The 17,120-nt window shown below is 43.7% G+C and overlaps 1 long non-coding RNA gene and 2 gene segments (V, D, J or C); 1 reads left to right on the forward strand and 2 right to left on the reverse strand.

The window, feature by feature from the left end:
• Positions 1–4,009: 4,009 nt before the first annotated feature.
• On the reverse strand, positions 4,010–5,110 carry LOC140678970 (uncharacterized). Its single transcript, XR_012050555.1, has 3 exons — positions 4,695–5,110; positions 4,534–4,624; positions 4,010–4,094 (listed from the first exon to the last, which is right to left on the reverse strand). It is a non-coding gene; the product is annotated as an uncharacterized lncRNA (long non-coding RNA).
• Positions 5,111–8,986: 3,876 nt separating this feature from the next.
• On the reverse strand, positions 8,987–9,548 carry LOC133612020 (Ig kappa chain V region 3547-like). The segment is given in 3 exon segments: positions 8,987–9,080; positions 9,128–9,425; positions 9,497–9,548. Coding segments are annotated over 3 exon segments (444 nt in total).
• Positions 9,549–9,628: 80 nt separating this feature from the next.
• LOC133612021 (Ig lambda-3 chain C region-like) lies at positions 9,629–14,979 on the forward strand. The segment is given in 3 exon segments: positions 9,629–9,665; positions 12,944–13,069; positions 14,536–14,979. Coding segments are annotated over 3 exon segments (492 nt in total).
• Positions 14,980–17,120: the final 2,141 nt, after the last annotated feature.

Raw genomic sequence — 17,120 nt, forward strand, 5'->3', positions numbered from 1 at the left:
AGTGTATTTTGAGGGTCTATAGACTCCACTGCAGTGGAGAGCATATAAGCCCCGCCCCCTGCAGCACTCATATAAAGCCTCCTCCTGCCAGAACGGCTCATTCCCTCTCCAGCAGTCGATGAGAAAGCATCCTGCTGTGGAGAAACGGGGAAGCCGATAGCCAAGGGGATTAGAAGCGCCCCACCTACTAGGGAACTAGAAGAGTCCCAGTAGGCATGGCTCAGCCAGCCTGACGAGGTCTGAAAGACCGAAACGCGCGTCGCTGGATACCAATCCAACATGTGTTTGACACCGCATTTGACGCAGACTCGGATTGCTTTCTTTCAGGGTCCTTGGGGGGTCTTGCGGTTGGTGTGGACGTTGCCTGGACAGGTTGCTAACGGACAGTGCCTTTATCCCCTTCCCCCACCCCCTACTCCTAAACCTAACCTGCCAGTGCCTACAATCTGCTGTCAGGCGACGTCCTGCCTTCGTGAGCCCACTGGGGACCTTGTCGGTGAGTAGTTCGTTTCACTTTGTTGAGTGTGGTGAGGGGCTACAAGTCAGCAAATTGCATAAAAAAGACTTGATTCAGACACATTATATCAGGAGTTGAGGTACATCAAAGAAAACATTTTTGTGCTTTGATCAAACACCCCGATATTCAAGGGGGTGTTTGTCCCCTATGTGATGCACATAATATGTTAATTTGATGCATCACATAGGAAGGAGTGTATTTTGAGGGTCTATAGACTCCACTGCAGTGGAGAGCATATAAGCCCCGCCCCCTGCAGCACTCATATAAAGCCTCCTCCTGCCAGAACGGCTCATTCCCTCTCCAGCAGTCGATGAGAAAGCATCCTGCTGTGGAGAAACGGGGAAGCCGATAGCCAAGGGGATTAGAAGCGCCCCACCTACTAGGGAACTAGAAGAGTCCCAGTAGGCATGGCTCAGCCAGCCTGACGAGGTCTGAAAGACCGAAACGCGCGTCGCTGGATACCAATCCAACATGTGTTTGACACCGCATTTGACGCAGACTCGGATTGCTTTCTTTCAGGGTCCTTGGGGGGTCTTGCGGTTGGTGTGGACGTTGCCTGGACAGGTTGCTAACGGACAGTGCCTTTATCCCCTTCCCCCACCCCCTACTCCTAACCCTAACCCTAACCCTAACCCTAACCCTAACCCCTAACCCTAACCCTAACCCTAACCCTAACCCCTAACCCCTAACCCTAACCCTAACCCTAACCCTAACCCTAACCCCATGCCCCCTGCAGGCTCTTCTATAAAACCTCGTTTTGCAATTCTGGCTCATTTTTCCTCCAGCAGATGAGGGGACATCTTGCTCAGAGAGAGGTAATGAGGCCAATTTCTCAAAATTTCATGCCTGATGAGGTCATGCAGACCGAAACGCGCGTCGCATGATGAAATTTGATTGAATAATGTGTCTGACGCCACGTTCGGCGGTGTTCGTTCGGGGTCCCTGGGGGGTGTGCGTCTGGTGGGGGGTCACCTGGGCGGATTGTTGATGGACAGTGCCTAACCCTAACCCCAACCCCAACCCTAACCCTAACCCCCAACACCTAACCCTAACCCTAACCCTAACCCTAACCCTAACCCTAACCCTCTGATGCGGTGTGGGCTCTGATTTTTTCAGACACATCCTAAAATAGGGGTCAGAGGTCACAGACACCGGGGATTTATCTGGATGTTATTTATGAAATACTTACCTGGATTTGTTTGCAGTGATATACTTACCTGTATTTGTTTGCCGTGACCTTTTACCTGCGGCTGGTTTGCTGTGATTATTTGTTTTGTGTGCAGTGATTACCCATGAATATTTATTTTGATATTTTTTGGAATGATTTGTGTAACACCAGATATTTCCCTTGGTGATCAGTGGAGTGACTGATGACTGCAGGTGTGAGCAATTGCCCCGCCCCCTGCAGCACTCAAATAAAACCTCCTCCTGCCAATTGCTCCATTTGGCCTCCAGCTGATGAGGGGACATCATGCTGTTGAGAGTAAAAAAATGTTGAAGCTCAGATAATACATGCCTGAAGAGGCCAAAGAAGGCCGAAACGCGTCGCATGTTGAAAATTGTATCAGTGGTTGATGTGTCTGACACCGTGTTCGATGGTGTTCATTTGGGGTCCCTGGGGGGTGTGCGTCTGGTGGGGTGTCACTGGGCAGACCGTTGATGGACAGTGCCTAACCCTAACCCTAACCCTAACCCTAATTCCTAACCCTAACCCCCAACACCTAACTAGCCCGTGCCTCCGATCTGTCCGTTGGGTGGCGCCTTGCCCTTCGTACGGCCCCCCGGGGGCTCTATTTGGCATCGTCTGATGCGGTGTGGGCTCTGATTTTTTCAGACACATCCTAAAATAGGGGTCAGAGGTCACAGACACCGGGGATTTATCTGGATGTTATTTATGAAATACTTACCTGGATTTGTTTGCAGTGATATACTTACCTGTATTTGTTTGCCGTGACCTTTTTACCTGCGGCTGGTTTGCTGTGATTATTTGTTTTTTGTGTGCAGTGATTACCCATGAATATTTATTTTGATATTTTTTGGAATGATTTGTGTAACACCAGATATTTCCCTTGGTGATCAGTGGAGTGACTGATGACTGCAGGTGTGAGCAATTGCCCCGCCCCCTGCAGCACTCAAATAAAACCTCCTCCTGCCAATTGCTCCATTTGGCCTCCAGCTGATGAGGGGACATCATGCTGTTGAGAGTAAAAAAATGTTGAAGCTCAGATAATACATGCCTGAAGAGGCCAAAGAAGGCCGAAACGCGTCGCATGTTGAAAATTGTATCAGTGGTTGATGTGTCTGACACCGTGTTCGATGGTGTTCATTTGGGGTCCCTGGGGGGTGTGCGTCTGGTGGGGTGTCACTGGGCAGACCGTTGATGGACAGTGCCTAACCCTAACCCTAACCCTAACCCTAATTCCTAACCCTAACCCCCAACACCTAACCCTAGCCCTAACCCTAACCCTAACCCTAACCCTAACCCTAACCCTAACCCCTAACCCTAACCCTAACCCCTAACCCTAACCCTTCCACCCCAAGCATACCTTCGCGGGGTTGGTGAAATCCCAATTGTTGAGGTTTCATCGTGTCTGCACCAGAAGGGAGGACTTCCTGACGGCCTCGGGGACCCTCTTTTCTGCCCTGAGGGGGAGGGGCTATTCCAGGTCCTTCCTCCGACGGCAGTTGAGGGTCTTCTTGGACCCGAAGGGGCCTCCCCCTGGGACCGACATGATCCCTCTCATCACCACCTACTCTCCCTCGGCCGTGCGGGTCGCCAGGAAGGTCAAAGACCACTTCCGGACCTTTGTGGAGAGTAGCGGGAGGCTGCCGGGGCGCTACGTGGTGCCGGCCTACCGCAAGAACCCCAACTTGAATGATCTGTTGGTCAGGGCCAGGGTCAGCTCATTGAGAGACCCGCCCTCCACTAGGAGGGACACCCTTGTCCGCCACTCACCATGGTTGGTGAACCCCCACAACCGCAAGGTTTTCCAGCCGTTGTGCCGTGGCGGCCGACACACCCGAAACTGTGTGTACGTGATTCGGTGCCAACGATGTGGCGATATGTACGTGGGCGAGACGGGCAATACCTTAGCTAGGAGATTCGCCCAACACAAGTACAACATCGTTAGGCATAAAAATACCAACACTCACCTGGTGCAGCATTTTCTCCGACACGGGTGGTCTTCCGTCCGGGCGACTGTCGTAGAGACGGATCCCAAATGGAGCCTCGCCCAACGCCACCGGGCGGAGCTCCTTTGGATCTCCAAATTGGGCACCAGACATCCAGGGGGCCTAAATGAGGTGTGAGTGTGAGCCCGTTGGATTGTGACGGACAGTGCACATTCCCGTTTTTTCCCTTCTTTATTTTTCCCATATCCCCCACCCCCCCTCTATCCTAACCCTAACCATTCCCTTCTCCTTACCTAAAACCTACCCCCAAACCTAACCCTAACCCTAACCCTAACCCTAACCCTAACCCTAACCCTAACCCATCAGTCGCCTTCCACCCACCCGTCACCCGGACCTCCAGATTGACAGCTACCCGGGGGCCAAATTTCTCCACGCAGAGGCCATCCTGCAAAAAACGGCAGTGAGTCCTGAGGTGGAGAAGGTCATCCTAGCATTCGGCATCAACCATAGGGAGCAAAAACCCAAGGTTACCACCCTCAAACAGCTCCTAAGGGCCCTTAAAGCGGCCAGAACGGCCTTCCCAAATGCCGAAATCTCTATCCCCCTCCTCAATTTCTCTGAATCCCTGCCCGAGGAACACAAGGCCAACCTCCGCATGATCAACACCTACATCAAAGACCGCCACAACTTCATCCCGACACTCGCCAACGAGGAGTTCGCTACAGGGAGGGACAAGATCCACTGGACCCATGACACAGCCAAGAAAATGATGGAGCACTGGCTTCGCTATTTAAACTTGACCTCCCCAAAATCCCGACCTCTCGGGGGGGGAACATAAACACAAACAAAAACATTGTAAATTTAACAAAACATTTCAGACTTACCTCCTCGCAGCGCTCCCTCCTTGACAAGGGCCTCAGTTTCGTCCCGTCCACCAGCCTCAGTCCCGAGTGGCACCATCAGGTAAAATTCGACCTGCAAGAATACCACAGGAGGGTCAAACTTGCAGTTTTTTATGAAAAGCAAGGGTCCCTCGGGCCGCGACCTTTCACTCCGAGGTCCGAATGGGAGCCCTCACCGGGACTGCTTCCTCCAGAGGTCCACACGCTGGTCCTGGCGGACGAGCACCCAACGCTCCTATCGGGTTGCGCCCTCGCGGTCGCGCCCAACCTGACGCGGGACGAAACTGAGGCCCTGCATAGTCTGAAAAACAACAATAACATAGTAATTAAACCGGCAGACAAGGGTAGCGCAGTGGTAATTATGGACAGGTCTCAATATGTCTGGGAGGGCACCAGACAATTGAGTGACACCACTTATTATAAATCATTGGCCGCGCCCATCTACCCCGAAACTATCCCTATGATAGAAAGCATAATTCAAAATTTATTGAAAAAGCGATTTATAAATGACAAACAAAAGACCTACCTCTTGGGCGAATCGGAGCCCCGCCCCCGCAGGTTCTACTTGCTACCCAAGATCCACAAGGAACGACACAAGTGGAGCCGACCACACGAGATACCCCCGGGCAGGCCCATTGTGTCCGACTGCGGCAGTGAAACCTACCGGACGGCGGCGCTCTTAGATAATTTTTTGACCCCACTCTCCATCAAACATGAGAGCTACCTCAAAGACACCTACGATTTTATAGAAAAGGTAAAAAATATTGTTATTCCCCAAGAGGCCATATTATTCACTATAGACATAGATAGTTTATATACCAATATAGATATAGACCAGGGCATCCAAGCCGTAAAAAACATATTCTATAAATATCGAGATGTTAGCAGACCAGAAAAAGAACTTCTGCAACTTCTCGATATTGACCTGAGGAGGAATGACTTTGAGTTCAACGGCCGATTTTTTCTACAAATCAAGGGCACGGCCATGGGTAAGAAATTCGCTCCAGCCTATGCTAACATCTTCATGGCAGAATGGGAGACCTCTGCCCTGGCTGCCTGCCCAATTAGGCCCCTCCATTATCTACGCTACTTGGATGATATCTGGGGGGTTTGGACTCATTCCATGGAGGAATTTGAGGTGTTCCGCCACACCCTGAACACCCACAACCCCAGTATCACCATCAAGTCCACCACCAGCCCCACGTCAGTGGATTTCCTTGACACTACCACCTTCAAGGGTCCGGACTTCACCTCCACCCACCATTTGGACATTAAGGTCTTCTTTAAAGAGACGGACACCCATGCCCTCCTCCACAAAACCAGCTTCCACCCCCGACACACCTATGCGGGTTTGGTGAAGTCCCAACTTTTGAGGTTCCACCGGATCTGCACCAGACGGGAGGACTTTGTGACGGCCACGGGAGCCCTGTTCACTGCCCTGAGGAAGAGAGGGTATTCCAGGTCCTTCCTCAGGAGACAGTTCAGGTGCTTCCTGGACCCGAAAGGGCCTCCCCCTGGCGAGCACATGATCCCCCTCATCACTACCTTCTCGCCTGCAGCGGTACAGGTTACCAGAAGGGTGAAGGAGAATTTTGGTACCTTTATCGAGAAGAGCGGCAAACTCAAGGACCATTATCTCGTCTCCGCTTACCGCAAAAATCCCAGCCTGGGCGATCTGCTGGTCAGGGCTCGGATCAGCTCTGCCGGAGATCCGCCCCCGGCTCGGAGCAGCGCTCCCTTGCGGCAAATCCCGTGGCTGGTCAATCGCCACAGCGGGAAGGTCTTTCGACCGCTGTGCAGAGGGGACGGGCAGACCAAAAACTGCATATATGTCATCCTCTGCCAGCGTTGCCACATCATGTATGTTGGGGAAACGGGCAACACCATCGCCACCCGTTTCCACCAGCACAAACACAATATCGTCCGGCGGAAGAACACCACCACCTACCTCGTGCAACATTTCATCCGGCACGGGTGGGCTTCTGTCCGGGCGTGTGTGGTCCAGGCCAACTCCAGATGGAGTGTCGCCCAACGGAGGCGGGCGGAACGCCTCTGGATCCACAAACTGGGGACCAGACACCCGGGGGGCCTCAACGAGGCGTGAGTGCGAGCCCGCTGGACCACAGACGGACCGTGCACACCCTTCTTTTTTATTTTTTCCTTATGCCTAAACCTAACCCTAACCCTAATCCTAACCCCACCCCCAACCCTAGCCCTAACCCTAACCAACTCTTTTCTTTATGCCTAACCCTAACCCTAATCCTAAACCTAACCCTAACCCTAACCCCAACCCTAACCCTAACCCTAACCCTAACCCTAATCCTAGCCCTAACCCTAACCCTAACCCTAACCCCAACCCCAACCCCAACCCTAACCCTAACCCTAACCCTAACCCTTAACCCTAACCCTAACCCTAACCCCTGACCCTGACCCTGACCCTGACCCTAACCCTAACCCTAACCCTAACCCTACCCTAACCCTAACCCTAACCCTAACCCTCTAACCCTAACCCTAACCCTAACCCTAACCCTAACCCCCTAACCCTAACCCTAACCCTTAAAAAAGACTTGATTCAGACACATTATATCAGGAGTTGAGGTACATCAAAGAAAACATTTTTGTGCTTTGATCAAACACCCCGATATTCAAGGGGGTGTTTGTCCCCTATGTGATGCACATAATATGTTAATTTGATGCATCACATAGGAAGGAGTGTATTTTGAGGGTCTATAGACTCCACTGCAGTGGAGAGCATATAAGCACCGCCCCCTGCAGCACTCATATAAAGCCTCCTCCTGCCAGAACGGCTCATTCCCTCTCCAGCAGTCGATGAGCAAGCATCCTGCTGTGGAGAAACAGGGAAGCCGATAGCCAAGGGGATTAGAAGCGCCCCACCTACTAGCGAATTAGAAGAGTCCCAGTAGGCATGGCTCAGCCAGCCTGACGAGGTCTGAAAGACCGAAACACGCGTCGCTGGATACCAATCCAACATGTGTTTGACACCGCATTTGACGCAGACTCGGATTGCTTTCTTTCAGGGTCCTTGGGGGGTCTTGCGGTTGGTTTGGACGTTGCCTTGACAGGTTGTCTACGGACAGTGCCTCTATCCCCTTCCCCCACCCCCTACTCCTAAACCTAACCCTAACCCTAACCCTAACCCTAACCCTAACCCTAACCTTAAAAAAATTGTATGAGCAAATCTGTGTATTTAAAAGTTTAATTTGTTAAAATTCAGTGTTTGAAAACACTTCCTGCTCCCTGGAAGTTTATTGTAGATCATAAATCATGCATCTCACCTGGACAGAAGAAATCTGAGGAGGTATTCCGACAAGTTGGTACACTCTGACAGCCATTTAGGACCCAAAAGTGGCGAGGATGACACGAAAAGACGCTTGCTTGTTGTAATGTGTTATACAAATAAACATAGATGGATTGATTGATTGATTGATTGATTGGTTGATTGAAAATAAATAATGAAATTAAACGAAATGAAAGTTTAATTGAATTGTCAGGTAAAAAAAAAATACGTTCACAAAATTCAAACAAAAAAATTCAGTTACATAAATTTAGTGTCAAAAGGAAAGTTTCATAAACACATAAACAAACAAACCTGCTTAGTTCATGCTCTAATCAACAAATCGGGTGCAAAATACTTAATTTAAGTCTTTAATTGATCTTTATTGCCTGAAAGTAATGAAAGTAAACAGTTTTTTCCCCCAAAATGTGCTCCAGTTTTTCACTTTTCCTATCATATCTGTGTCAGACTTTGAACACACTGTGCTCAATTCAAATAGAATATTATTGTTATCCATGCATTTTCAAATGTACTGTATCACAACAAAACAGGACAAATGCTGAAGCACATTCATATTTCTGGATTGGGACTTCAAACTATAGTTTAAATAATAGTTAATAATTCCTTTTTATCAATCGTGTGTGGCCCTAAACAACCACAAAGAGCATTGGTCTTCACCAAGGGGTTCACGGAGGCTGGGAGGGTCGTAACATTTTTGGCAATATAGACTATTTTTTGAATATATACTTTTCATAAATAATTGTATATATTTATAATTCTCACAAATGTGAATGTATTTAAATACATATTAGCAATAATCATCCATCTATCCATTTTCTACCCCTTGTCCCTCTAGGGGTCGCGGGGGGCTGGAGCCTATCCTAGCCAATAATCAGTTTAATGTATTAATAATCCATGTGTTTTGTGTTCTGGAGTTAATTTATGTAAAGTTCAGCTACTTTAAGGACCAATTTAATATAAAACCCAATTTTATACAAGATGTGTTAGTTGGGGGTCCTCACTCCATCTTTATTTCAGTTTGGGGGTCCTTGGCTTGGAAAACTTTGGCATGAAGTGTTTACGGGACGGGCCGGCCCTGAGTGTTAGTGTGACTTCTTCTTCCCTCATTTCAACTTTTTCTTACAAGTCAATCAACTTGTTCAGATTGACGCTGGTTCTGCTTGGTGATCTTTGTTCAGTGGACCAGTCATCATCATCTTCCACTTTCACTTCCCTCAAACAAAAGGAGGTTTTTGTACAGCTCTCAATCACCGTGTATACCTTCCACCTCTAAAACCGGCAAAACAGTAGTAATCAGCGACATCTTCTGCCTGAACACCACTGATAGTCAGAGTGTAGTCAGAGCCAGATTGTGTGCCACTGAATCGAGGTGGTGTTCCAGTAAAGCGACTTGTTGCATAATAGATCAGAAGTTTAGGAACCTGTCCAGGTTTCACTTGGTACCAACTGAGATCAGCACCAATATTTGAACTCCCTTTGGCGCTGATGGTCACCGTCCCACCAAGACTGACATCCTTGATTTTGTCCGTCTGGGTCAACAAATCCTGGGCAGAAGATCCTGAAAGGAGACGGCGATGATTACATCAACACTTTCCCTTTAGGGACGACTCAAAAGAGTCTTTGTCTCACCTTGAATCAGCAGAGCCGACTGGACGAGCAGAAGCACTGGTGCAGGCCACATCTTGATGCACTTTTCCAGCCCAGTGCGTGGAAAGAGTCCAGATTTATCAAGACGTGGCGGTGCGGCCAAGCGGAGCGCTCATGCAAATGAGCTCCGAGCGCACCTGTCTTTGTGAAAGTGAGAAGGAGGCGTGGCCAGGACCACTTCCTGTCCATGTTTGTGTTGCACATCTGCCTCAGACCCCTTCACTGACGCTCCACTTTCACCACAACTCCTCCATATTTCATGTACTACGAACCATACATGAACATGTTTTGTAAATAAGTCATTCATTAAAGTTAAGTCATTAAATGAATAATGATAATGTGACTAATGATTTATTTTCATTTTATTGGCACTTTTTTGTAAAGAAGACAACAACAATATAACTTAAAAAAAAACAATGTCAAACAATTTAGGGGGTTTTAAGGATATTTTAGGAAATCTTTAGCCCCCCTAAAAGATCTAATCATCCCATTGGTTCGACCGCTTGATGAAAATCATTATTGACCTAAATAAGGTATTTACATGTTTCTTTTTAAAAACAAACTATTTTCAACCAAATGAAGACAAGAATGAGCTTTTTAGTGCATGTTAACATACTGAGTGTGTATTTGTTGTCCTAACAGTGATCCGGCTGCAACTGTGACATCTACCCACTAGAGGGCGCCTGCCAGCCAAAATAAAAATGCTGATACAGAAGTGATGCATTGATATCGGGCCTCCGATGGCATTGCACCGAGACTGTGTCTGGACTTCGGACTAATGTTAGCATGCTAATATAAGAGATGTTAGCATACCGCCAAGATGGCACCGAGTATCAAATATAATGATTTGTAGGTTCAAACACTCAAGATTAGGGAAGGAGGCGAGCCAAAAATGGTAGCATGCTAACACTGGCATGCTAATATAAAATAGGTTTGCATACAATTATCAAAAATCATGATATTTAGGTTAAAACATATAAAAGTTGCTAAAAAGCTACCCTAAAATGTTAGCATGTTACCGTTAGCATGCTATTCTAACATTCAAGATGGTGCCAAGAATGCTAACGTTAGCATGTTAACACTTCGCATGTGTCATATACCAAGTTGTATGACACTGGGGTAAACGCTTGCAAAATGAGCAAAACGTTAGCATGCTAACGTTTCAAAAAAAATTCAGTTACATAAATTCAGTGTCAAATAAATGCTTTTGTAATAAAGACACAAATTAGCCTCCTTAGTTCATGCTCTATTCAACAAATGAAGTGCAAAAACTTAATTTAAGCCTTTAATTGATCTTTTAGTTTGAATTGAACTCTTTAAATCAGTGAATTTACACAATATTGTCATTTATGGACATTTACTGTCTGTCAAGTGTTTTGCCTTTTTTCGCTGTGCTTATCCCACACTTGAAGGGATGTACCAATGCTGAATGTGGCTTCTGGATTTCACTCAAAAGACCAGACCGTAGTTACTTTTTTTCCTTTTATTTTCCTTTAGTTTGCAAAAGTTTTTCCAACAAAGAAACAGCTTCTTTTTTCTTCTTTAGTCTTTTTAGCAGTCTTTAGCAGTGTTAGTAGACTTTAGTAGACTTTAGTTTCTTTAGCTGTCATTAGCTGTCTTTAGTAGGTGAAAAACCTTTAAGGACAAAACACCACAAAATTAAGATGCTGTAAGAAATCAATCAATTATCAATCCCATAATTTACAATTAAAAATTGGGCTATCAAATTCTTAACTATTAAACAAGTGCAAGAAAATGGACTAATATTTTCCCTTTAAGTTAACACAGATTTTAAATAAATTGTCTCAACATAAATGCACCAAGATACATATAAAATACATTTAAACACCAGAAACACAATAGATAAATGCAGCAGAAAACCCAATATGTAAATACATAAATACCTAACCAATTAACCATCTATTTTAGATACATATTCAAAATCCATATCCAATATAAATATATTATTAATTTAGCAGTGAAACACTCAATCTTAAACGCTGTCTACTGGTAGAAAAATGCCCCTTTTTCTATGCCCTCACCAGCAGCCAATGATCCAACACAGTTAAATCCAACACTTTAAGTTGAGCGACTTCACCCTCCTGATGAAGCAAACTGCTCCAACATTTATCAAACTAAGCAAAGAATATCAACACTTCCTTACTAAACAACAGTTACACAAAACACCGTGTGTATTTAGCCTCCAGACTAAGCACGCTACATGCACACAACTCCCCCGCACCTCCCATCTCACCAGCGCAACAGGTGCGCCACACCCACAAAGAGAAATAAAGTGCAATCTTAGCGGCTGTCCGTTCAGCTTTTGGTTTTGGTACACTTTTGGCACAACTCTGAGTTATCTGTAATGAACTAAACCTTTTTCCACTCTGCGCTGGCGTCTTTTGTCCTCCTTGATTTGACACAGCTGTTTAATTACCGGGCTCGCGCACCAGCAGATGAGACGGGAGTGAGTGCGCCGCGTTATACTTGCGCGTGAACGTAAACTGATCGGCTCTGATCATATAAACCGACTGGCCGAAATAAGGCCGAATTATATACATTTCCTGGGGTTGCCTAGGTGAATAGGGATGCGGATGTGCTCTAAGATAAAATATAATTTTATTAAAGGGGTTTGGTTGGTTGCTAAGCAGCCACGGTTGCGAGCTCGTGCATCAGCTGACGAGACAGCTGTTCGCTGCTACACTGTCAATAGCTTTTGTCAGGTTCAAACACTGATGACATCTATTAAACAGACAAAGAAGCAAGGAATTAAACAGAGACAGGATTCAGTTTAGCTCAATGAGGAGAAACGCGTAGACCTGTACCCTTGTACAGTGTCGTCCCACGCTCTGACGAAAGGTTGCACACCTCCTCTTTTATTTGGACTTTCCCTGATTACATGGCAACAGCTGTTTCTAAAGGGAGGGGGTCGTAAACAGCCGTCGCCCTTGGTCACAAAACAGTTCAAAGAAAAGATGCCTGGAGCTTGCGTCAGGTCCTGCTTCCTCTCGGCTTTGTAGATCTCGGGTCAAGACAAGATCTTCCTGTGGATTACATTAGATTAAAGAAACCCACACCTTCATGTCGCTTCCCATTCTACACAGTGGAGTTTTACAAGCCTTTTGCTTTGTAAGATCAAAGACAGCTTTTGTCTGCTCGCCGGGAACTCATGGCAACACAAAGTTTTGTAATAACTTAGATACAATTATTCTCACAGCTTATTTGCCTGAAAGTAAAGAAAATGAAGAGATTTGGGGGGAGCAGGAAAATCCCCAAGATGTGCTCCAGTTTTTCCCTTTTCCTATCATATCTGTGTCAGACTTTGAACACACTGTGCTCAATTCAAATAGAATATTATTGTTATCCATGCATTTTCAAATGTACTGTATCACAACAAAACGCTGGTTCTGCTTGGTGATCTTTGTTCAGTGGACCAGTCATCATCATCTTCCACTTTCACTTCCCTCAAACCAAAGGAGGTTTTTGTACGAGCGCCTCACAACCTTGCATCACTGTGGTGGAGTTTCGGCGAAGGGACCAAACTGGTCATCGGCTGTGAGTACCAGATGTGTCCTTGTTTTTCACTCTGTGTGACAAAAGCTGGATTTTATTGTGTGGAATTTGGAATTAGAATGTGATGTCAATCTAGGAGCAGCTAACAATATGAGAGTCTGGTTGTCATGGTGACTATCATGTGATTGTTGTCTATTTCATGTCATCATGTGATTTCTTTCTGACATAATTATCAAACATTTCAACACATCAGGCGAAAAGAAGTAGGAAGAAGCCCAGCTTATTTCATCCTTCTCCTTCTGTGTGCTACTAATAGCTTTTGTAACAATAGAAAGATGGATTATGTAAAGAAGGGAGATAAAGGAAGGAGGAAAAAAGTGTAAAAATATTAAAATAAATCTTAAAGATAAGATAAAATAACTAAAATAAATATAAAATTAAATAATTAATGATTTATAAATATTTGTGTTTGCAAGTCAGCGAGTGCCACATACTGAAAAATCAAAGGATGCTTATTTTTAATACTTTTTAATCTAAAAAAAGATGAATCTAATGCAGGGGTGTCAAACGTAAGGTTTTATCCGGCCCGCGGGATGAGTTTGCTAAGTATAAAAATGAGCAGAAATTTTTGAATGAAAGAAACTGCTAATTTAAATGTGTCCACTAGATGTCGCAAAATCAAGATTTGTAGATGATGCTACATATGTAAAAAAACAAAACAAAACAAAAAACACATGATGTTAGTGCACCAGTTGAGGAAAATGATCAAAGTACATAAACAAAATCTTGTAATTATATTTTTGATATTATTTTTTCATCTTGATAGATTGAAAATTAACACCAACAAGTTGACCGATGAACATTATCACATCATTTATTCAGAAAGTATAAATAACAACAAATAAAGATAGCAACATGTAAGTGTAAAAAAAAAAAAAGAAAAACAACATTATGATTTGTAAATTTCCAGAATGTGCTTGTTCTATTTTTAAACAAAGAAAATAATCTGAAGTTGTCTTTATAAATTTATGTATTTTACTTGGAAGTAGATTTTTCTCCATGTGGCCGCCGATCTAAAATGAGTTTGACACCCCTGCTCTAATCCAATATGCTAATAAATTATATTTTGTATTATTGCTGTCAAAATGATTATTATTTAAATAAGATTATTCTCACTTTAAAATTTGGATTATTCGTGATTAATCACAGTAAAATACTCCCTTGCGTATTTAAAATAAACTATTAAAAAAGAGTCCAAAATTTCAACACAAATGCAGTTTTAATGTCAGAATGTCAAACAGGAACATTTTGTTGACATTTTTGACTTAAACGCACCTCATTTATTTACACAAAACTTTCTGACAGTTTTATTTCAAGTTTATTTGGAAGATAAATGTGTCAGTCGGAGTCTCCTCACTCATCTTTGCACTAGCAGGAGGTGTTGTCATGTTGATTGACAGCTTTAAAGTGTGACATATTAACTCTCTCCTCCCCCTCCCCCCTCCTAGCGGGTGAGGTGCGGCCCCCCACGCTGACCATCTTCCCCCCCTCCAAAGAGCAGCTGCAGACTGGCAGTGCCACGGCGGTGTGCGTGGCCAGCGGAGGCTCGCCTCAGGCCTGGACCCTGGGCTGGAAGGTGGGGGGCAGCAGCAGCACCTCGGGGGTGTCACACAGCTCGGACGAGGCCACCGGCGACGGCCGCTACAGCTGGACCAGCACCCTGAGCCTCAAGGCCGACCGCTGGAGCACGGCCGGCTCGGTGAGCTGCGAGGCCACCCTGCAGGGTCAGAACCCCGTGACCCAAACCCTGATGGACCCGGGCCGCTGCTCAGAGTAGAAGCTGAGACGCCCGTTCTTGTTTTTATTGCTTCCTGTTTCTTACTGCTTGATGCCGGAGAACTTGGCGCAGAACCTCAACATTTAAGCATTGTTCAATAAAATGTCCACGGTCATGATGAGTCAGCGCCTTTTTCTCTCAGGACCTCAAATGGACCCACTCACACCTCACTATGACCATTAGAAGCACATTCAACTACACTTTGTTTTTACATTCATAATATTTCATCTTAGCTTTTATTTGGAACTGACTTGACCTGTGAAGCACATCTCAAAGTGCTGTGACAATGCTCATAAAAATGTATACAAAAATAAATAAATGAGTAAATTAAAAATAATACATTTAAAGAAAAACTTTAGATTTGCAAAAACAAATTGACAACAATTTTAATGAACGATAAGCTATTTTTTTTTAGAATTGTATTAACAAATGGTCATGAAAATTAAATAGAGAAAAAAAACTATCAATGAAATAAAATGGTCATAAAAATGTATAAAGAAATTAACATATGAGTACATTAAAAAATAATAAATATAAAGAAAAACTTTGAATTTGCAAAAACAAACTAACAACTATTTTAATGAATTATATTTTTTTTAGAATTGTATTAACAAATGGTCATGAAAATTAAATTGAGAAAAAAAATGAAGCAATTAATGAAATAAAATGGTGATAAAAATGTATTACAAATTATGAAAATGTTTAAAATATTAAAAATAAAAGTCATAGAAGCCAAAAGGGGGTTAAGGTCATTTCAACTTAATGCTAAATAAATTTAAAAAAAGCATAATGTTTAAAAGACAAAATAAATCTACTATCATTTCTTTGACAAATGTCATTTATGTCAGTAATTCAATTCCTAAAGCGAAACTCATATCCTCATGAGAGCCAGCGTCCTCTGCAGTGGACGTTTGTTTTTCCCCCAAAATGTGTAACTGTGACAAAAGAAAAAGAGTGCAAGCAAATGTCCACTGCAGAGGACGCTGGCTCCTAATAGAATATTCCATAGATTCACTTCACATAGAGTGACATTTATTTACATTTTGAAGATCATACAAACAAATTCAGTTCTTGACAAAATGTGAAACATGTTTAAATATTTCAATGACTGGTTGACTATGGAGGTTCATTTGTGTCTTTATTACCAAGTGTGGACTGATTTTTCCCCATAAAATTATGATGTGAATTAAATTTTTTTTTAAATGTGTGAGCAAATCTGTTTGTTTAAAAATGTAATTTGTTAAAATTCAGTGTTTGAAAACACTTCCTGCTCCCTGGAAGTTTATTGTAGATCATAAATCATGCATCCCACCTGGACAGAAGAAGTCTGAGGAGGTATTCCGACAAGTTGGTACACTCTGACAGCCATTTAGGACCCAAAAGTGGCGAGGATGACACGAAAAGACGCTTGCTTGTTGTAATGTGTTATACAAATAAACATAGATTGATTGATTGATTGATTGATTGATTGATTGGTTGATTGAAAATAAATAATGAAATTAAACAAAATGAAAGTTTAATTGAATTGTCAGGTAAAAAAAAAATACGTTCACAAAATTCAAACAAAAAAATTCAGTTACATAAATTTAGTGTCAAAAGGAAAGTTTCATGAACACATAAACAAACAAACCTGCTTAAATCATGCTCTAATCAACAAATCGAGTGCAAAATACTTAATTTAAGTCTTTAATTGATCTTTATTGCCTGAAAGTAATGAAAGTAAAGAGTTTTTTTGGAGGGAGCAGGAAAATCCCCAAAATGTGCTCCAGTTTTTCCCTTTTCCTATCATATCTGTGTCAGACTTTGAACACACTGTGCTCAATTCAAATAGAATATTATTGTTATCCATGCATTTTCAAATGTACTGTATCACAACAAAACAGGACAAATGCTGAAGCACATTCATATTTCTGGATTGGGACTTCAAACTATAGTTTAAATTATAGTTAATAGTTCCTTTTTATCAATCGTGTGTGGCCCTAAACAACCACAAAGAGCATTGGTCTTCACCAAGGGGTTCGCGGAGGCTGGGAGGGTCGTAACATTTTTGGCAAAATAGACTATTTTTTAGATGTATACTTTTCATAAATAATTGTATATATTTATAATTCTCACAAATGTGAATGTTGTTAAATACATATTAGCAATAATCATCCATCTATCCATTTTCTACACCTTGTCCCTCTAGGGGTCGCGGGGGGCTGGAGCCTATCCTAGCTAATTATCAGTTTAATGTATTAATTAATCCATGTGTTC

Source organism: Nerophis lumbriciformis, linkage group LG08, assembly GCF_033978685.3.
Source record: "Nerophis lumbriciformis linkage group LG08, RoL_Nlum_v2.1, whole genome shotgun sequence".
In the NCBI taxonomy this organism is placed as follows: Eukaryota; Metazoa; Chordata; class Actinopteri; order Syngnathiformes; family Syngnathidae; genus Nerophis; species Nerophis lumbriciformis.